This window comes from Arvicanthis niloticus, chromosome 6 (genome assembly GCF_011762505.2).
Source record: "Arvicanthis niloticus isolate mArvNil1 chromosome 6, mArvNil1.pat.X, whole genome shotgun sequence".
NCBI classification, from domain to species: domain Eukaryota; kingdom Metazoa; phylum Chordata; class Mammalia; order Rodentia; family Muridae; genus Arvicanthis; species Arvicanthis niloticus.
The window spans coordinates 6,970,335-6,992,389 of NC_047663.1; the positions used below are offsets into that span (position 1 = coordinate 6,970,335).

The 22,055-nt window shown below is 49.7% G+C and overlaps 1 protein-coding gene across 2 annotated transcripts; it reads right to left on the reverse strand.

Annotated features, from left to right (window-relative positions):
- Positions 1–1,055: 1,055 nt before the first annotated feature.
- On the reverse strand, positions 1,056–11,608 carry Slc16a5 (solute carrier family 16 member 5). Of its 2 annotated transcripts, XM_034508112.2 has the most exons (4): positions 11,146–11,608; positions 8,160–8,303; positions 4,758–5,567; positions 1,056–2,940 (listed from the first exon to the last, which is right to left on the reverse strand). In XM_034508112.2, the coding sequence occupies exons 1-4, from the start codon at positions 11,342–11,344 to the stop codon at positions 2,675–2,677; spliced, it is 1,419 nt and encodes a 472-aa protein (XP_034364003.1). In that variant the 5' UTR covers positions 11,345–11,608; the 3' UTR covers positions 1,056–2,674. The 2 variants fall into 2 exon arrangements, with proteins under 2 accessions (XP_034364003.1, XP_076791596.1); XM_076935481.1 differs by lacking the exon at positions 4,758–5,567 and having other exon boundaries at positions 1,066–2,940; positions 11,146–11,589.
- Between the last annotated feature and the right edge of the window lie 10,447 nt (positions 11,609–22,055).

Consider the following 22,055-nt stretch of genomic DNA (forward strand, 5'->3'; position numbering starts at 1 on the left):
GACGGGATTGGGCGTGGTTACTGGGCGCCTCCTGGGCCCCCCCCCTCCCGATTTCTAGAGCTGGAGGCTTTGGGCATTAACCGCGCAGCCGCCGCCGCGGGGATGTGTGGAAGGACTCAGGAAGGGAGAGAGGAGGGGAAGAGGAGAAAGGGAGGGAGAGAAAGATGGATGGAGTGACAGCAGGGCAGATGGATCTTAAGGTCATCTAGACATGGTGATAATTTAATCCCAGAATTTGGAGTTTATAAGAACTGCCTAGTCTACAAGGCAAGCCACCGCTACATGACAAGGCCCCGTCAACAAAACAGAACATCCGTCAAACCCAAAACAAAATCTTAAGGTCTTAAGCATCAGGGAGGGAGGCGGCTTTGCCATGTTGTCATGGAGATGGAGGATATAGGCAGTAAGGGTTTTTTTAGGGCAAGGGTCAAGGGTCATGTACTTAGCTCTATGTTTGGTATCAGGGGCTTGAATTACAGCAGAATGGTTTATGGACTTCACTTTTCCCTGGCCCCCACCTCTAGGGTTCAAGTCCCTGTGATTAATCCATGCCTAGTATCAACCCGGAGCAAGAGTTTTAACCTTGGTTTAGATGCTTGAGTACCGAGGTTGCTCTGTGAGAACTCTGTGCCCTTTAGGTCTTGTACGAAGCCTCTCTATCCTGGCTTCTTACATCTCAGCTAAGATGGTCAAGCACTTGACTAGACCTGGAGACCTTTGAGATTCCAGAACAAACACTTTGTGAATTCCCTTCAAAATCTTCCAGGGATGGTCCAAAGCAGTTCCGGGCCACAAATGGGGTAGACCTTGCTTTCATGTTGTCGCCAAGTCTGAGGCTCCAGAGAGCTGGGATTACAGCACTCCTGGGCATAGGTGGGGCTGGAGATTCTGACCCTCATTTCTTCATTACTTGTTGTCTATAGATTAATGCCATTATTACCAATGAGCAAGTGTGATGAAAATTCCCTAGCTGGAGGTTCACAGATTCTATTTTTCCTGGAGTCTTTCCTGGAAGTAGGCTTGTTAGCTAGCCTCAACTCTGTTTTCCATTAAAAGGAAAACTAGGTCCTGGCATTTGCCCTTCAGAGTAGAAACTATGCCTGGTGGTTAAGCTCAGTACTGAGTTGAGATAAGGAAAAAAGTGGGGAACATTAGACATAGAGGAAGACTTTTCAATTGGAAGACGATGTCTCATACAGGCCAATTTTTTAAAAATTACATTTATTTATTTGTGTGTGTGTGTGTGTGTGTGCGCACGCACGTATGCCACAGAACAACTTGTGGTACTGGGACCTCTCCTCCATGTGAGTCCCAGGAATCAAATTCAAGTTGTTGGCATGGCAACAAGCACCTTTACCTACTCAGCCATCTCCACCCAAGGTCTAGAGACAGTGAACATAAAGCCAAAAGCACTGCTGCAGTACTTCCTTTGACCATTAGGGGGCAGTCGTGACAGCACCTTAGAAGGAATAATCCTAAATGATGCTTATTCATGCCAGATGGTCTTGTGGAGGAGGAAGGCTGGCGTCAGTCATGAAAATAAAATCATTTCTTTCCTGATAAGGCTTTCTTGCTGGAGCCTGGTTGCGCCTGAACCAACAAACAAGCCCAAGAAGTTCCTGCCAGGCTGGGGGAATGGAGGAAATTTACTCAGGTCTGTTTTCCTCTTTTATTAGTCCAGAGTTCATGACCCGTGGCAGGGAATGTTTTTGTATATAATTCAAACAGACTGCTTTCCCGTTCCCTGGAGTACCCTGCTGGGACAAGCCTGGGCTGATGACAGCTAGCCTTAAGTGATGACCTCAGAGTCCAACACCAGAAGTGTGTATGTACACATAGCTCCAGCCCATGGGCTCAGGCTAGCAGGAGCTGCTGACTTAGCCAGTTACTGCCTCAGGGTTGATACCTCCAACAGGTCCTGGAGAAAGGGGAACCTCGGAGGCCAAGAGCAGAGACTATGGTTTGCATATATAGGCCCAGTTTTTATAATGTTCCTTAAGTTACCTACTTGGTCTTCTTGTCTCCTGGTTAGTCAAAGGTCTTCCTTCCCCTGTGTGGATACAGAGTCAGGTAAAAGGGAAGACTCTGGCTCAGGCCCTGCTCAATGGCTGAAGACTCTTCAGACTTTATAACTTCTGAGACTCAAGAAAGAGGGCTCCTTCCAGGACAGCAGAGAAGTTTCTTTCCCTGCTCTCTGCAGAGGTGTCGGACCAGTATTCCCCCAAACATCCGATTAGTCCCAATCTTGTACCAAGGTCAACTTCTCAACCCAGTTCTTCATCTGTGCCTCTGCTATGGCTCCAGTTAGCATGAGACTCGGCTTCTTGAATCAGCACCCTTAACCTTCCTGACCTGAGGGGGATCAGGGTTGGTTATTTGGGAAGAGAAGAGGCGTAAGTTCTTGGAGAAAAGGTAAACTCTTCAAAATTGTCTGAGGCCAAGAAGGACAAAGACAGTTGACATGGGAAGGCTGGATGAGCAGCCCGAGTGTTGGGTTGTAGGAACAACTGGGAGGAACCAGCCCTGAGTAGCTAGCAATGACTGCTTCATGCAAGACTCAGGCCAATCTTCTTGGGACCCAAGGAAGGCCCACTTCTACATCCTGCTTCCTGGAAGGAAGGTTTTCCCTGCTGACTTCAGAGCTCAGAGGCAGGTCACATGTGATCTCTGGAGTTCAGACACTGGTCACATAGATGGTTTCAGGGTATGGTTGCTTCTTGGCACTGTCCTTGTCTTCTGAGGTAAGACCGTGCATTGAGGTAATTTCTGAGGTGGCATCCTCCATCTTGGCTTGCCCATCTTGCTTCAACTTCAACTTCTTCTTCTTCTTCTTCTCTGCGGCATAGAAGCCCACACCCAAGAAAAGGGAGCCTGAGACGAGGAAGCCGCTCGACATGTAGAAAACATAGCTGAAGTTGTTGGTCTTGTCCAGCAGCAGACCTGGAGGACAGAGAACAAGTTAGCCCACCGTGCAAGCTCTAAGGGCTCCTCCAACTAGCTTGTGCACTCGAGGAGGGCGGAGATTTTAGTTTCATCTCCACTCAGTAGGAACTTGTGGCTGGCCCTTGGGAAGTGCACAACAGATATTTGTGGGGTGAAAGGAGGGAGGAGACATTTGGCTGCTGGCCTAGGCATATGTCTTCCCCAGGAAAGAGCCTAAGAGCCTGTTACCCTTAGAGGCAGGGGAAACAGACACAAGGGCTAGTGGAATCCAAGCAGTCTGCTCAACCCTAACCCTGCCTCAGGGCCTAACCCTATCTCTTTCTGGACAATTTGAGACTCATTTGTCTGCAGGGTTTCCTTGGAAACTGGAACTCCAAATTTAGGAAGAAGGCTCACAGATTTGAGGGGAGAGGGCACACCTTTAATCTCAGCACTCAGGAGACAGATGCCTGTGGATTGATGAGTTCGAGGACAGCCTAGTCTATACAGAGAAACCCTGTCTTGAAAAACCAACCAACCAAGCAAACAAACCCTCATACAGCTGAGCTTCAAGGTCTGACCAGAGTGACCACCACAGCACTTACTTGTTGACCACCCACTAGCACCAGACTCCTCCCACCCACTCTGGAGGTCCCTCTCTCTGCTATGCAGTAGCCTTTCCCCTACAGGTCTTACAAATTCTGCTTGTTTCCTTCCTAGCACAAATCCATCCCCACCCCCACCCCACTGAAGGTAAGCCTCAACAGTGTAGTTTTGGTGGCATGCACTCAGTAACTGGCCTGGGGGGGGGTGGAGAGGGGGCATTGTTACACTGCATGCTTTCTACTGCATGTTGCAGTTGGCATTCTTGCTCAGGGAAGAATAGTGAGTTTCCTGGGACTCGCAGGAGAGTCAGAGTGTTGATTACAGTGAACACGGGTAGAACTCTTGTCACAAGTCATGCTCTTTGCTTGAGATCCTCACAACAAGGCCAATGTGTCCTACCACCATGCTTCTCTGACAGGAGCAGAGATCCCGACAGGGAGTTGACACATTTGTGTAGCCTGGAGTGCGAACCTTTTCTCTCTTTCTCTCCTTCCTTCCCTCCCCACCCCCATGCCTTTAAAAAAATCTTATTCTTAAGTGTATGAGTCTTTTATCTTCATGTATGTGGTACCCTCGGAGACCAGAGGTGGCCATCGGTGCCTCTAAAACTGGAGTTACAGATGGCTGTGAGCCACTCTGTGGGTGTTAGGAACTGAACTCAGGTCCTCTGTAAGAGCAAGCGTTCTATTAACCTCTGAGCCACCTCTCCAGTCCCTCCCTCCCTCCCTTAAAACAAGATTTATTTATTCTATTTATACGATTTGCCTGCATGTAGGTAAGTGTACTGTGAAGGCCTGAAGAGAGTGTTATATTCCAGGGAGCTGGAGTGGTGAACAGTTGTGAACCACCATGTGGGTACTGGGAATGAGCCTGTGTCCTCTGTCTCTTTCTCTCTGATGGCAAGAGTGAGACAGGGTCTCATATAGCCCAGGTTGGCTCCCAACTTGCTTTGTAGGCAAAGAGCTTCCTGCCTTCATTTCCCAACTGGCTGAATTACAGGCATGTACCTCCATGCCTGGCCAAGCTTATATTTTTATACCTTGAGAGCCAGGCAAATAACACACTGTAGCATGGTCACTGAGCTGTTGGGGGAAAGAGAAGGATCAGGGATTCCAAGTCCCTTGTGACAACAGTATACTGGGCTTAAATCTGTCCAGATGGTCTCCTTTGCCCAACCTATATAGGCCCCTCTTGGGCATGCCTGGCTGCCTTCCCTTCCAGGCTCTCACCAGCCAATGGTGGAGAGACGAGAGAAGCCACACCACACAGGATGGTGAAGAGGCCCAGGGCACTGGGGAAACGATCCATCGGGACAATGTCCATTAGAACCTGGAAGATGAGGATTCCATTTCCACACATGGACAGGCTGTACACCAGGGAATAGCCCAGGAGCACCCGGAAGTCTGCTGACACTGTGCAAATTAGATTGGTGAGCCCATTGACGAGGATCATCAAGGCAAACAGGTACTTCCGGTAGGCAGCCAAGCTCTTCCTGCCTGCCAGCAGTCCTGCCGCTGGCCGCAAGAAGATGTTGCAGAAGCCGACAGTGGACATGAGCATGGCTGCCCAATATTCATCCACCCCATGATGCATAGCGTACGGCACCAGAAAGATATGCGGCAGTGGAAAACCCAGGATCATCCATGTCGTGCCCGTGACGTATATGCAGAAGTCCATATTGTGCCGAAGGATGTCAAAGGCCAGGTGGTACTGGATGGTTGAGACACACGTTGCCAGGCAGCTGCGTTTAGGTGTCTTGGGAGGTAGAAGGGGATCTTCTTTGGGCTCAGGGACCGCATTGGTGGCAACAGGCCTCAGGATGGCTCCACATACACAACAGTGGAGAAAGATGCCACCGAAGATGAGGAAGGCGCCCCTCCAGCCAAGGGTTTCCAGAAGGTATCGGGCCAGCAGCGGCCAGAGGGTGACGCCCACGGAGATTCCTATGGAGGCCAATGCGTTGGCTAGTGGCCGGTGGCGGACAAAATACAAGCCCACTGCTGTGATACTTGACTGGAAGCTGAAACACATGCCCAGGCCTGCAGTGCGAGAGGGGATATCAGCTCAGGGACTTTGTAGGACTTTCCTCCTCCACATGGAGTAGGGGTCTTGGCTTATGTCTCCTTCGGCTCCAGGACAGACACACTTCCAAGTTTCCATGATGGAAGGTACCTGAGCACCTCCCTGTAAGTGTCTCACCCAGGTCTGCCTCCCGGCTTCCCTCTGCAAGCACTACAGATCTTAATCCTTCTCTCTCTCTCTCTCTCTCTCTCTCTCTCTCTCTCTCTCTCTCTCTCTCTCTCTCTTTCTCTCTCTCTCTTAGAGCCTGGTGCTGAATGACTGTAATCCCAGAACTCAGGGGGCAGAGGCCTATAATTCAAGCCCAGGTCTTCCTAGTGAGTTCCAAGCCGGCCAGGGCTACATAGTGAGAACTTGTCTCAGAAGATTTTTTTAGAGTTATTCATTTTATGTGTATAAGTGTTTCACCTGCATGTATGTATTTGCACCATGTTCATATCTGATACCCGTGGAGATCAGAAGAAGTCATAGGATCTTCTAGAACTCGAGTTGCAGATAGTTGTGAGCCACCATGTGGGTCTCAGGAATTGAACCCAGGTCCTCTTGCAACAACAAGTGCTCTTAACTGCTGACCCTAGATTTATTTTTATTTGTAATTATGTGTGTGTATGTAGCTATGCATGTGTATATGTGTGTACACATAGGTGTATGTGCATGTGTGTGTATACATGTGTGTGTGTGTGTGTGTGTGTGTGTGTGTATACACCCGAGTTCAGTGCCTTCAGAGGTCAGAGGCAATCAGAGCCTCTGAGCTGGATTGACCCGTGGTTGTGAACCACTTTACATGGGTTCTAAGAACCAAACTCAGATCCTCTGCAAGAGCAGTGCACACTGAGCCAGTGAGCCATCTCGGTCTTCACACTGACATTTTACACATCATCCTAATGCCTCTCAAAGACTTCCTGTCACATTTGAAAAACATCCTAAGTGTTGTCTACACCCGTAAGACTGTGGTCGGGCTTTGGCCTGAGCTCTGGAATCCGGCTCAGTCCACTCCTTGCCAATCACCAGGATCAAGTCCTATCAACTCCTTCTCTGGACAGCAAGCTGCCTTTATACTTTGTGACTTTTACCAGAGCCATGTCTTCTCTCTGGAATATGCTTAGCTGAGATGCCACCTCCCCAGAGGGGTCTCACAGGGGTCTTCTTTGCCTTCTGTGCCCCACAGTGGTCAGTGCTGGAGAAAAAACTCCCAACAAAGAGTCCTGTGTCCCTGTCCCCACCTGTCCACCCCACCCCTGTGTGTGTGTCCCACTTCTAAGCTACTACAGTATGTTCAGTCACTCCCCTGCCCTCGAGGTGTCCACTTAGGCTTTTGCAACACCTCCTTCCTCACTCCTCCCTCAGCCGTCCATCAGGACAGTGGCCCACCCATGCCTTCAGGGGTCGACTTCTTATTCCTGGCCTTCAGTCTGTCTCCTCAAGCCTCCCTCTGCACTTTCTCCCTGGGACGCGCTTTGTGGTGGCGAATGAACCCAGGAGGCCATTCAGGCACAGCTCTGTGAATGTGAGGCCAGCCTGGTTTACATAACCAGTTCCAAACCAGCAGTGAGGGGTGCCATGTCCTCCACCCGGACCACTCTTCCTTGGAGAGCCTCATTCTGTCCCCGCCAGAGGTTTTGTTTGCTGTGGTTTTTAAATAAGTCTCTCTAAAAAGCTCTCATGGTACCTGGGTATGGTGGCAAATGTCTTGAATCCCAGCACCTGGCAAGCAGAGGCAAGTGGATCTCTGAGTTGAAGCCAGCCTGTTCTATAGAGCTACACAGAGAAACCCTGACTTGAAAACCCCCAAAACCAAACCAATGAACAAACCAAACAAACAAACAAACAAACAAGGAATCCATCCAATCAACCAATCAAACAAAAAGACAAAAAACCCAACCAACCAACCAACCAGAAGGTCTCATAGCGAAGTCTTGGTCCCTAGCACAGAGCTATTGGCAGGGAGAAAACTTTAAGGCATGGGGCCTAGGGACTGGAGATATTACTCAGTGGTTAAGAGCGCCAACTGCTCTTCCAGAGGCCTTGGGCTCAAGCCCCAGCACCTGCATGGTGGTGTACAGACGTACATACTGGTACACATGAAATGAAAATAAATATGTATTTTAATTAAATAAAAGAGAGTTGAGGCTTAATGGGAGATCTTTGGGGCAGTGGTGTACATCCTCAATGTCCTCCAAGGGCTATTGGGACCCTCTGTTTTTTCTCTCTCTTGCTCCCTGGCCATGCAGTGAGTAGGCCTTTCTCATTGGCTTGTTTGTTGGAGCCGGGGTTTCATTTTACAGCTCAAGCTGGTTTGGAACTCATGGAGTCCAGTCTGGCCTCCAACTCACAAGGATCCTCAAGACAGGACCTCATTATGTAGCCCTGAGCAGCTCTCTTCAAGGCTCCTTTCACACCTGTTGACATTCTCTCGGGCCGAAGGCTGTCACATCCCCAGCCCTGGCCTCTCATATACTCTCAAGTATTTAAACATTCTTATATACCTGGCTAACTTCTCTAGACTATAAGCGGTCCCACCTAGCCGGCACTTTGGAGAGAGTGATGGTTACCTGTGATCAGTCCTGCGGTGAGGAAGAGCTGGGTGAGCGAGCCAGAGAAGGTGCTGGCCACCATGCCCAGGCTGGCCAGCACACCCCCCAGCATTACGGTCACTCGGCAGCCGAAACGTTTGACCAGGAAGCCGCACAGGGGTCCTGTAGGCAAGAAAGGTAGCAGTGGGTGAGGAGGTGTGGAGTCAGGGCACAGTAGGGTGGGGGAGGGGTGCTCGTAGGAACTAGTTGGGGGTTGGGGTTAAGGAATATCAAGTCTGCTAGCATGGCTTCTGGTCACCACCTTGCCACAGTCTGGCCACGTGGTCCCAGCAAAGCTTCAAGCTTCATGTTCATTTCTGCCTCAGTTTCCTCTGCTACAGAATGAATGGTTGGACTAGCTGTCGTGTGGCAGAGCCATAATAAGGACATCTGGAGGGCATAGCAAGCCCTTCACTAACCTAAGCTGAGAACAATTGCAGTTTGGGATCACGATCTGTGTGAACATCACACGGGTGCTTGGGGTTTGCTCCAGAGAGAACCTCCTAGAACATTTGATCTCAGCCCTCCCTTCTACCCACCCCACAATCTTCCAACCTCACACATTTGACCTGGGTCCTGGACCACTCATCACCTCCTCGCTCTGTCCTTTGGAGCGTTAGGGAGAACATCAGACTGGGTGTCCGCTCCCTCGCTCGCTGGTTCTAGCCACCACCCAATCCTTGCGCCTAGGATTGGAGACGGAGCTTAGGTGTAGAGAGTGTGTTCAGCATGTAGGCTAGGCCTAGGTCTTTGGCTCTTTTGGAGAGAGAGAGAGAGAGAGAGAGAGAGAGAGAGAGAGACAGAGAGACAGAGAGACAGAGAGACAGAGAGACAGAGACAGAGAGAGACAGAGACAGAGAGAGACAGAGACAGAGACAGAGACACACAGAGAGAGAGACAGATTAAGAGGAGTGACAGAGATTGGGAGAGGGAGAAAGAATCCAACAGAGAGAGATTCTGAGAGGGAGTAAGAAATACAGAGACAGAGGCTGGAAGAGGGAGAGTCTGAAAGATACAGAGGGGAGAAAACAGAGAAAAAAGAAGGAAGGAAGGAAGGAAGGAAGGAAGGAAGGAAGGAAGGAAGGAAGGAAGGAAGGAAGGAGATGACCAAAGCAATCCAACCTGAAGCTTCCTGAATCCATACTTAAACATTTGGCTCCGAGTCGAGAAGGGCCTGTCTCACCCCAATGGCTTACTCACTAGCCTTATATTCTGGCAAGTAGAAACCAGTCAGACTGGCCAGCTGCTCCTAGATATCTCACAGGCTCACATTCACGGGTGAGCATCCTGGCCACAGGAAACACATACAATGGAGTTTCCCCAGGGTAATTTTGCCAGAGGGAAGAGAAAGTGTGTGCACACACAGCATGCGGGCATGTATATCTTCGATGGGAGGAAGTGCTGTGTGATCCCTGTGTGTGAGCCAGTGTAGATCTGAGAACAACAAAGGGAAAGAGAATAACTGTCGGGTGCACACACGCAGTCTTGCCAACACTGCTCTTGCTACTGCAGAGTGAAAGGAGCCTTTGGTTGGGTGTGACTGCCAACTTCCCCACCCCTGAGACTTCAGCTACCTCAGGAAGGTGACCTTGGGAAGAGCTCTGAGTCACAGGGAGGGAGTGGAGTTGGGGTGGGGATCTTGAGCCACCTGTGCCCTCTGCCTTCAGTCCCCTCCCGGGACTCTGCGGGCGCTGCACTTGGTGCTTGCTGGCCTCCCCTCTCCAACAGTGAGCAGTGGGCCAAACATGTTCACAACGCTACAACAGGGTAGTGAGCCCGAAGCTGCCTGGTAAGTTGGGGTTTCTACAGGATGCCTAGTCTCCAGTAGGTCACTGAGACAGCTCCTTCTGAGAGTCCCACTGTACTCTAGCCCTGAAGACCAAGAGGCCACGCGTTCTGAGCCAGGCTTGGCTTTTTCTTCTTACCCTAAGTCCACACTTCCGGTGGTCAATTCCTGGGTCACCATGGAGGCTGACAATCCTCCTCCCCCCAAGTTTCCTTTTTCCTGGTGTGAGAGAAGTATCTGGAATATGCTACTAGGGAATGGTACAAAAGTAACTTCGTCAATGGGATCAGCCAAGCCAAAGAAGCGTGTGTGTGTGTGTGTGTGTGTGTGTGTGTGTGTGTGTGTGGCCTTCGGATAGTTGGCTCTGGCTCCTGGCTCTTATTCTCTTATTGATCCCCATCTGTGGTCTCTGTCAACTGAGTCATCTCCCAGGTGCTAAGGAGAGGTCATTTGTCAACTCAGGGCACAGACCTGGACCTCTGATCATTGGGCTTGCTGGTGCCAGCCAGCTGGTGTAGTAGACAACAAGGAGAAGGCAGGATGAGATCTGGCTTCTCTCTGAGCTCCAGACTCTGTGGAGGACCCTTAGGGGGAGATGGAGCTTTTCCTGTGTCCCCTCTTTTGGGCTTGTCCTTTTCTATTCTGAAGCCAGCCACGGTGGAGATCCATAATATACTAATAATTGGCAGGCCCATATATTTCCTAGCTCCTCCTAGTTCCAAGACCCATGAGGTCCCTGTCACCATATAACACGGGAGCTGGACAGGGTGCTTGCTGTTACCTCCTTAGTGTAGGATAGAAAGTCCTGGGAGATGGCCCAGCCCGGGTCTGCCGGTCCCAGTACTCAAGCTGTCACTAAGAGTGTTATTGAATGCCTCTGCTCCAGCTCAGTCACCAAGAGTACTCTGAGATCATGGACTGGCTTTGTGCCTCAGGTGGCCCTCCGTCTCCCATCCCTAATGCAAAACAGCCCCCCTCCAGACAGGACTCAGTGAAGTTGGGATTCTAGCTAGGTAGGCTGGGCCCTGCTCAAATTATGTAAATCCTAGGACTGCATCCAGGTGAAGCCTATGGCCTCAGAGAGAGGGACATGGAAAGTCAGGAAGATCAGGAAGATTGTGCCCCTCCCTAGCCCCCCAACAGACCCTTCTTCCCTCACCCCCTCTTCAAGCTACTCACCCCCACCATGGATCATGGCCCCCATGATGGAGGGAAACCATGAGGTCTCACTGTTGCTGGCCTGGAACTCACGCTGAAGATCAGTGAAGAAGACACCGACACAGGAAGGGAAGCTCACAGTGAGGGCCTGGGTCACCAGGGAGGCTATCAGGACTACCCAGGCCCATCTGCCATCCGCTTGTTCAAGGGCCCGGGGCATTCTCAGCTACTGGTATTGCCACAGCCTTACTGGTACTTTGTGACTGCAGCATGGAAGGGAAGAGAATGCCCCTTGTGGTTGGCGGGCTGCCAGCCCTCCTCCGGCTCACCTGCCGCTCTGCCTGGGTGACTGAAACTGCTTCTTCCTTATGCTCCAACCCTAAGTATCAAGGAGGGGTACCACCCCCTGGGAGGTGACAAGAAGCCTTCACAGTGGCCTTGGCATTTCTTTACTACACTTTTCAGGGTCAGCCTGACTGGAGGTGGCAGGGGTGGGGCGGGCAGTGACCAATGGTACAGGTAGGGCAGCAGAATTCTCTCTGTAGTGATTGCATCACCTGACAAAAACCTTCTAAACCACTTGATAACTGTTTCAGGAGGATCGGACCATGGGCCTGTAAAGTTCTGGTGTCTCCCAAAGTGGATATGGATCTGTTTGCAAATTTCCATTATGAGCTGCCTGCATACCAGCACCAACTTTCTTGACACCAGGAGATCAAGCTAAGTTTACCACTAGCAAGCAAGCTGGTGCAGAGGGCACACACGCCAACTCAGCAAGGACAGCTGACCTGCAGACTTGCAGAAAGAGCTCTTTGAAACCACCTTACAACACTCCTTTTACAAGGTGTTGAAGATTAAGAGTCGGGCTCCGCAGTTATGCTGAATCCTGCTGGCTGCAAGGGACTTTTTCTGAGCACCCCACACACTTACACAGATATGGAGACAGGCATGGATACATATACAGTCCCACACTGGCATACAGACTCATTCCAAAGTACACACAGACATACACCTCACTGATGCGCACGCACGCGCAAACACACACACACACACACACACACACACACACACACAATCTACCACACCCCCCCACCCCCCAGAAATCACACAACATATATACAGATACAGCCAGGCCTATCTCAGTTTGATATATCACCACCCAGACCCCATACCCAGCCGCTGATGCAGCAGCCTCAGCAGTTTCAAGTCCCCCCTCACGGCCCCCAGTGACATTCCTTTTCTGACTCTCCTGCTCCCAGGTTTCCCTGGCCTTTCAAACTCTGGGTGGTAGGCAGGTGTGAGTGGAAAGAGACTGTCTAGGTTTAAGCAACAGACCACATCAGCTGCTGTTCCCAGAAGACCCCTCCCTCCCTTTTTATTTTTGGAATCTGGGAACTTCAAAAACTGAAGAAATAGGAAACTGTCTCTTTCTCTTCCTCTGTTGCCTTGGCTCTAGCCATCCCTCTTTCTCTTTCTTTCTCTCTTTCCTTCTTTCTTTCTTTCTTTCTTTCTTTCTTTCTTTCTTGTGTTGGGGTCTGGCTATGTTGCTATGGACTTCCTGTTCAAGAACACCCTTCCACCTCAGCCTCACGTACCATCAGGGTGCCAGCTGGCCCCGGAGTTTTAAAACAGAGATGTAAACCATGCCCTGCTCTGAGCTCTGTGTTTTGCATAGAACCAAAAATTGGAGTAAAACTGCTACGTGGGGTCTGGAGATGAGATACAGTTCAGGGGTTCAGCATGTGCCTGGCAGCATGAGGCTCTGGGCACAGTCACCAGCACCTGCAGGATTTCTAAAAAAAACGCCAAGCTGGGATGACTCAGCACCCTGGTCAGAGCTGGCGTCTGTGTATGCCATTGTTTTTGGTCTCTTACTAAAATTTATTTTTATTTTATGTGTGTGGGGTGTTTTGCCTATGGGTATGTCCACATACCACTTGCACGCTGGTTGCCCTTGAAGGCTGGAAGATGGTGTCTGAACCCCTGGAGCTAGAGTTCTAGTAGGTTGTGTGGTACCATGTGAATACTGGAAATTGAACCTGTCTTCTCTAAAAGAGCAGCCAGTGCTCTTAACTGCTGAGACATCTCTCCAGGTCTCTTTCGTTTCTTTTTTTTCTCCCTTTTTTACATTTTGAGACAGATCCTACTAAGTATCCCTCACTGGTCTGGAACTTGCTTTGAAGACCAGGCTGGCCTCAGACTCTCAGAGATCCATTTGCCTCTACATCCCAAGTGCTGGGATTAAAGGTGTGCATCACCACACCTGGCTTTGTTGTTTGTTTGCTTGTTTGTTTATATTGTAGAAGAAGATCTTATTCTGTACCTCAGGATAACCCAGAATTCACTGTGTAGCCCATGTTGGCCTTGGTGTCCCACACGCTGAGCTCCCCAGCTCAGGCCTCTCACGGACGCACATGAACACTTTCATCTATGCCCAGTACCGCTGTAAGGCACGGGGTCCTAAGTGACTTACTCACAACAAGTGACCTTCTGGGAGTCCTGGGCACACCAGACCGAGGAATGGTATAACTGCCTCATCAAAGACACCTAAAGAGAGCAACAGGCTGAAAGTGTGACATGGACACAGCTTCTCACTTACCCTCTGAGGGGCATCTCACAGCCTCTGCCCAAGAGATTGCCAGGTGGCCAACTCTGATTGTCCGTGACTAAGCTCAGCCTGTCACCTGTCCCCCTGACAACCGACAACCATTGATTACTCCATTACCATGCCCACTTGTGTGTGTGTGTGTGTGTGTGTGTGTGTGAGAGAGAGAGAGAGAGAGAGAGAGAGAGAGAGAGAGAGAGAGAGAGAGACTCTGCCTTTCTGTCTCTATTTGCTGACTCAATAGCTGATTGCCTGCAATAACCTTATCCTTGGTACATTGCCCCGCTTTATTGGCTATGTGCCGTGACTCCTGATCCCTGTGTACTCTCTCTCTTCAATACCGTCTGTGACCTGTGTGCTATATAAAATATGCTGTGCAACTTGAGTCCCCCCCCCCCAAAAAAAAGACCTCTTTGCATGCTTTTTAAGTATGTGTATATATACATAGAGGCCGGAGGCACTGGGTTCCCTGGAGCTTGAGTTACAGACAGTTGTGAGCTGCCTGATGTGGGTCCTCTGCAAGAGCAGCCAGTGCTCTTACCTGCTGAGTCCTCTCCCCACACCCTAACGTGAGTCTTTTGGTTTTGTTTCTTGAGACAGGGTGTCTCCATGCAGCCCTGTCCTGGAACTCGATTTATGGACCAGGCTAGCCTCGAACTCAGAGATCTGCCTGCCTCTGGCTCCCAAGTGCTGGGATTAAAGACTCCTAATTGGAGTCTTACAGGTAGCGATAGACTGGCATGGATTGAGGTGGTGGCTCAGAGGGTGTGGTGTTTGCTATGCAAACTGGATGACCTGAGGTTGGATCCACAGAAGCCACATAGAAAGCTAAAAAGCTGAATGTTGGGCCCCATGAGATGGCTCAGTGGGTAACAGGCACTCGTGGCCAATAGCAATGACTTCAATCCCCTGGGACCTATACGGAAGAAGGAGCGAACAGAGAACGAACTCTCAAAAGTTATCTCTGCCAAGCACACACACACAAATAAATCAATGGGACTGAAATGCCAGCCGACAGCACACACCTGTAACCCCAGCACTCAAGCTGGCACCAGATGTGAGAAGCAGAAGCTTGGGGACCGGCTAACCTGAACCATGTGGAGAAGCAGAAGAAATGACAAGAGAGATTCTGTCTCGAAACAAAACAGAGGGCAAGGTCTGACTCCTACAAGTTGTCCTGTAACACCCACTTGAGCGCGCGCGTGTGTGTGTGTGTGTGTGTGTGTGTGTGTGTAGTCCCCAAGCCAGTTCAAAAGCAGAAGTGTGATGAACTTACAGTGGGCATGGTCTAGACTCCAGGTGCCACCAGCAGTAGTCAGTGACACTGGTGCTGCTTGTGAATCTGCTGATAGTAGTGTCCTTCTGACAATGTGGGAAGACGCAAACACATTGGTCCATGTCAACAGCACAACAGCTCATGATGAAACAGCTCATGATGAACCTAAACTGGACCTGCCCTAAGCTGTCTCCCTCCAGGCTCCAAACCTCCTCCCTACACAGAGAACCCCAGAGGCTCTGCCAAGATGGGTATCCTACCCATTACGGGCTCAGGATGTACAGGTGAGTGTGTGAAGCTCTGTGCAGGATGAAGGCTTCTCTTCCTTCCTTCCTCTACCCCTGTATGGGATATTTAGCATGAATGTTGTCCCTGGTCTATCTTTCTCTTGGCCCCAGAGGTGGGAGAACCTTAGATGGCCACTGTCTCGGGAGACTGGTTCTGACCTCTCTCAGTTCAGTTCTTACAGCCAATAGAAAAGCCATGGGTGGCCGGGCGGTGGTGGCGCACGCCTTTAATCCCAGCACTTGGGAGGCAGAGGCAGGCGGATTTCTGAGTTCGAGGCCAGCCTGGTCTACAGAGTGAGTTCTAGGACAGCCAGGACTACACAGAGAAACCCTGTCTTGAAAAACAAAAAACAAACAAACAAACAAAAAACCAAACAAACAAAAAGAAAAGCCATGGGTGTTTCTGGATCCCATCTGCTCATGGTCAGGTTTCTAGACCCTCCCCCAAGGCCAGCCCCGCCTCCTCAAATCACCCAGCTTTCAAGCCTTCGGATCTGCTCTCTCCCTAGCATATGGCCTTTCTCACACCCTTCCTTTCTCCACGGTTCCCTCTCCTCACTGACTTGTTCCTGTTCCTTCTTGCTCTTCTTCGACCAGCTTTCTAGGTAGAGAAGTCAGTTTCAGTGTCCTTCTCATGCCTTGATGGCCTTATTGGGGGACTTTGTACAGGTGCCTGTGACCTTTATTCTGTTCCCACCTTCCTCAGATCTGTCAGTGACAAGGATTATCTCTTAACCGACAAAGCCATCTCTCCAGCCACTCTGACCAGTTTTTCAAGATTTACTCCAGCCAACACCATTAGGGGGCACTTTGAACACTACCCTAGGCTAGCCCTTCTTCTCAGTTATACTCTCTAATAGCAGTCTTCGGCTGGCTAGATGGCTCAGTAGGACAAAGTGTTTGCTGCAAAAACCTGATCACGTGAGCTTGATCCCCACAGAAGGAAGAATTGACTCCTGAAAACTGTCCGACTACCACCCTCCTGCCATGGACACACACGTGTACCCTCCCCAAATAATGAATAAATAAATAAATTTAAAATAAAAATTAGCAGTTTTCCTGCCTGACTGGAAAGGGTCATTCTCCCATTCTTTAGCTCCTCTTGCCCCTCCCACCCCCATCTAAACATGGGGGGGGGGCTGTGTCTTTCCCCCCACAAGCCCTAGGCTGAGCACAGAGAGAGTATTAATGTGGCCCACCTGTGTTTTCCAGGACAAAAGAGCCCGAGATTTAAGGTGATCTGGTTTCCTTTCATGTTCACAGATCATGGGCTCTCTCTGGTGAATACTCTCTGGAAAATTGGGGAAACAGAATCAAGACTCCTGTTTTCACTGTCTTTAAGTGTGGACAGGGTTGGCCTGAGGGAGTTGTCAATATCAGCGCTCAGGGATGCCTGACACTGGCCTCAGAGCCATGCCAGAACCCCAGGGGCTAGAGCTACTGGAGGATGTGCGTGTTTGTATGCACGTTTTCTACATGTGAGTGCACACTTGTGTTGGGTGCACTTGTACCGGTGCACACGTGGTGTGGAGGCCTGAGGGTGAGGTCAGGATTATGGCTTTTCCACCTTATTCACTGGGACAGGCTCTGCTTAGCAGGCCCAGAGCTCACTGATAAGGTTACTCTTGGTGGCCAGCTTGCCCCCGGGGGATATTTGGGGATACTTACAGGTGTTGCCACCAGGATAACCTGGGATTTATCTGGGTTTCTGGGGATTCGAACTGTGGTCCTCGTGCTTGCTCAGAAAGCACTTTACCCACTGCGCTATTTCCCACCTCCATCTACTTAGATAATTTTTTTTTTTTTACTTTGCTCCTCAGGGTGGTGCTAGGTAGATGATGGCATCTGTGTGTGAGAGGCGAGGTGCAGAGTCCTCCTGCCTCTGTACTGCCATTCACAGTGAAGACAAATGATGCTTTGTGTAACGGGTGTGCCCCAGGACAAGGCCCAGGCTCAAGCCACTGTATCATACAATATGGCCGTCACACCCAACTTCATGACCTTCTCTCTTTCTGGCCTCTCCTGCTGTTCCAGGAGAATGGGGTTTCTACTGCATATTTTTAAAAATAATTTATTCTTTTATTTTTGCTTCACATGCATTGGTGTTTTGCCTGCGTGTTTGTCTGAGTGTGAGGGTGTCACAGTTGTAAGCTACCATGTGGTTGCTGGGATTTGAACTCAGGATCTCTGGAAGAGCAGTCAGTGCTCTTAATCGCTGAGCCATCTCTCCAGCCCTCTACTGCATATTCTTACCTGGTCAGAATTTCCACTGGGTACAGCTCTGCAATCCTAGGCAGGCCCCGCCTTACTATTTATCCCCAGAGATCAGGGACTTGCTTTGAGAATACTCTTCTCAAAGTGCTACAGTTCTCAAAGCACCCCAGGCTTTGGAAGCCAGACCTAGGAGAAGGCTTTCCAGACTCTTTGCCTCTATTGAAGTCTCCAACGTCAAGCAGGGACTCTGTAGACCCACCAGCAGGGCCCCTGCAACTGTACTATCAGGGATAGCCACTTTCTACGAGGTAGGAGGGATACTCAGGAGGCAGAGTACTCACCCTCCACTACTCACCCCTCCTAAGGCTTAAGGAGACTAGAGGCAGCTCCACTTCCTGTAAACCTGTTGCCAGCTGCCCCACCCTCTTGCTGAAGGGACATCAGTTATGTGGAGGGTTAGGCAAGGAGAGTCCTTTGACGAGGCTGGGCCAGGCAGAGACTCCTGCTGCGGAGGACAGACTACATGTTATAGTGCATGGAATTTACCTTCCAACCACCCCAGGAAGTCCAGATGGGATTCTCTGGAGGAGATTTGGTCTAATGGGGATTTGGGGGCAATAGCCAGGTAACGTTGACTGTCCAATTCAAGCACATTTGCATATCAATATAATTTACATACCCCGGAGGCACCATCTTTGGCTTCTGTTTGTCTCTCTCTTCTGGCTTTGGGGCTCAAGGAGTAAGAGTGAGAAAAGCCCTGAAGCGATAGCTCTCTGGGCTGCTAAGATGGCTCCAAGGGTAAAATGCGCTGCTTAGCCTGCTGACCTAACTTCCGTTCTTAGGTCTGACACGGGAACCCTGCGACCTCAGGTCTGAGAAGTGAGAACTGTTTCCCAAACTTGTTCTGTAACTCCGACACATGCTGCTCTTCCGGAGGACTCGTTTGGTTCCCAGCATTGACATTGGGCAGCTCAGAACTATCCATCACAACAGCTCCAGGACAACCAACACCCTCTTCTAGCTTCCTCAGGCTTGCGCACTCGCAAACACACACAAACACACATACGCACACAGACACACACACACAGACACAGACACACAGACACATACACACCAAAGTAAATCTTGAAAAAACAAACTCCACAAAAGAAGGGTGATTTCTGAGGAGCACCCAAAGTTGACCTCCGGTCTCCACATGTGGGGTACATGTGAATATTGTACCTGCATGCACAAACGTGCACACAGACATTAGTGAAGTAATTCAACAAAACTCACAAACATGAAGAACTCTCCCAACTCAGTAGAAGAAAAACAGATAGCCCTATTTAAAAACGAGACAAAGCAGATGTGGTGGCCCACTCCTAGCTCTGGGAGCACTGGCTTAACAACTTCAGCTCTGGAAGAAACAAAGAAGCAAAAGAAAGGGCCTCAGACTTGAGTGGAGAGCCATCGGAAGCAACATTAGTGTCCCACAAAGGCTTAGAAAGATGTTCATCCTCCTTAGTCATCAAAGAAAAAACAAACAAACAAAAAAATGAACCAACCCACAAAAAGACATCACTTCACACCAGCAGTGTGTAGCTTCACACCAGCAGGGGTAGCTCCACCCCAGGGGGCTAGTTATAATGACACTAATGTCACACCAGTGGGGGTAACTTCACACCAGGGGGCTAGCTAAAGTCACACTAGCGGGGTGTGTCACACCAGTGGGGTAGCTTTGCTTTGGATGACTGGGAGTCGCTGTCCTTATGCAGCCTGCAGACTGTTACTTAGAGGTCACCTCGGGGCTCATGCTTTCTTGTTTTGCCAACAATTCCCAAGCCAGTAATGTTGCCTCATCTTTAACTGTGACCGCTCTCATATGACGAAAGCCAGCTTACCCTGAGGTTCCTCAGATACATGGCTAAGAGGAAGAGATGGGACTCTCAGTAAGATTTGCCCAATGGTCCTATTAGTCCCATAGAAGATATAGCAGAGACTGGAGGCTGTAATTACAGGAAAATTACAGCTTTCTCAGGATACCCAGGTCCTCTGAGGAGCCCCACCCTGAACTTTAACCTCCTTTTAATCAAGATGAAGTGGCTAGAGTTCTGGACAGCCTTCTCCCTATCCTGAACTAAGATGCCTCTCCGGATTGAGGCTGACAGTAACAAGGACCAGGAGCTGAGTTCTGTGCTAGGGCTAGGTACATTCTGGCTTATGGGTGGGGTAGAAAACGGAGTTCTGTCTCTTCAGGTGGCTGATGGATTCCTTGGTCCTGAAGTCCTTTGGAAATGTTCTAGTTACTTGAAAACCTCAGGTGGGCTCCTTGCCTCTGTGCTTGTCAGCCCAGCTCACAGCCTCTGTGACTCTGAAGTTCCTGGTGCATCCAGAGTACCCTCTATTCCCGCCCCCCACCCCATGAGACGGGGGCGGAGACAAACGGGACGGAGCGGGATTCGAACGCTTGGCTCGGGCAGACAGAGAGAGACGGCAGAGGGCCTTGCCCTCTGCACGCTGACGCTTTAGTCGCTGCGCCACCGCCAGTTCGCTCAGAGTACCCTCTATTGAGACAACAGAAACACAGCCTGTCTGGGCTTTGGTGAGGCTGGTTCAGGGGTGATTCCTTATGTGTATACCTCTCCCTTCTGCACCTGTCCCAGGGGGTATTTCTTTGTCCTTTCTCCTGGAGTTAATGAGGCCCTTCCTCTCAGACTTCTGTCTGCATGGCAGCCACTTTAACTTTAAAAAATTACATTTATTGAGGCTGGAGAGATAGCTTGGGGGTTAAGAATATTTGCTGCTCTTACAGAGGACCTGAGTTTGGTTCCAAGCGACTCATTGGTGGCTCACAACCACGTGTATAGTCTAGCCCCTGTGGGTCTGACACCCTCTTCTGGCCTCCACAGGCATTGCACTTATATAGTGTGCATATAGAAAAGAACGCACATGCACATACACAAAACTCAGAACCCATGGGAAGAGTCAGACAATGAGGAGGGAAAAACAAAATAAAAGTGGTAGAAGATGCTTCTCAGGTCCAACCTTTAATAGAGGAGGGGGGAGAAAAATCCATGGTTCACCATGTGGGCAGAGATCTCAACTAATGGCAGGAAACACTCAATGGCAAACTGCTGGGATTGAGGAAGGTATGTAAACAGAAAAGATCTTACAGCCTCAAGCGTGAGGTTGTGGACTAAGGGTTTGGGGGACTCAGGCTGAGTGCGCAGAAGCAAAGGAACTGGGTGGTAGAACCACCCATCCTTTCTTGAGACAATGGTTGTAGAAACTCGGGCAATATGAAGAAATTCTCTGATGGGCTGGCTTGGGAGAAGTAGGTTATTGAAAGCTGAGGTCCCCACGAATGCCAGGGACTGGGAGACAATGGTAGAAGAAGAGGCAGCGTGTGATGTTCAGTTCACTGGGCCAGATAGGACTGTGCTCACATGACAATTATGGAAAAGTTAATTCAGGTCGTTTGGGGTCTGCAGAGATGGCTTAGTGGTTAAGAGCACTAGCCGCTCTTTCAGAGGACTGGGGTTCAAGTTCCCAGCACCCATGTGGTGATTCACAACTGTGACTTCAGTTCTGCATGACTCAGTGCCCTCTTCTGGCCTTCACAGTTACTGCACCCTCGTGGTACACATAAACACATGCAGATAAAACATTCATGCACATTCAATCAGTAAATCTAAAAACATCTTTAAAGTTAGTTTAGCAGTGTGATGGCTATCCTTGGTTGTCAACTTGACTACATCTTAAATTAACCAAAATCCAAAAAAAAAAAAAAAAAAAAAAAAAAAAGGGCACACCCTTGAAGGCTTTTTGCTTAATTTGAAGTAGGAAGATCCATTTCTAATCTGGATCTTGGGGGGTTGGGGCGTGTAGAGAAAGACACATCTTTGATCCAGATCTTTTGAGTTGGGAAAAAGACATATCTTTAATCTGGATCTTGTGCTGGGAAGATATGCCTTTAATCTGGGCCATGTCCCCTTCTGAAAGCCTAGAAAAGGACAAAGGACATGGACAAAAGAGAGGGTCTTTTGCTCTTTGCCTGTTTGTCCTTGACTTGTTAGCAGGTCCACTCACTCCTCCATTGGCATTAGAGCATCGGTTCTCAACCTGTGGGTCTTAATCCCTTTGGGGGTGAAATACCAGATATCCTGCATATCAGATATTTACATTACAATTCATAACAGTAGCAAAGTTAGTTATGAAGCATCAATGAAATAATTGTAAGGTTGGAGGGCACCATAGCATGAGAAACTGTATTAAAGGTTCACAGCATCCGGGAGCTTGAGATCCACCGCCTTAGAGCCTACAGCATCAGGATGCTGGAGTATGCTGAGGACCAGCTGAGACATCCAGTCTTGTGGACTGAACAACTACTGGACTCGTGGACTCTCTGTTCACAGCCAGCCATTGTGGTTGTCGTTGTTAGGGTTTCTATTGCTGTGACAAAGCACCATGACTAAAAAACAAACTGAGAAGGAAAGAGTGAGTGTATTCGGCTTACACTTCCACATCACTGCTTATCATTGAAGGAAGTCAGGACAGGAACTCAATCAAG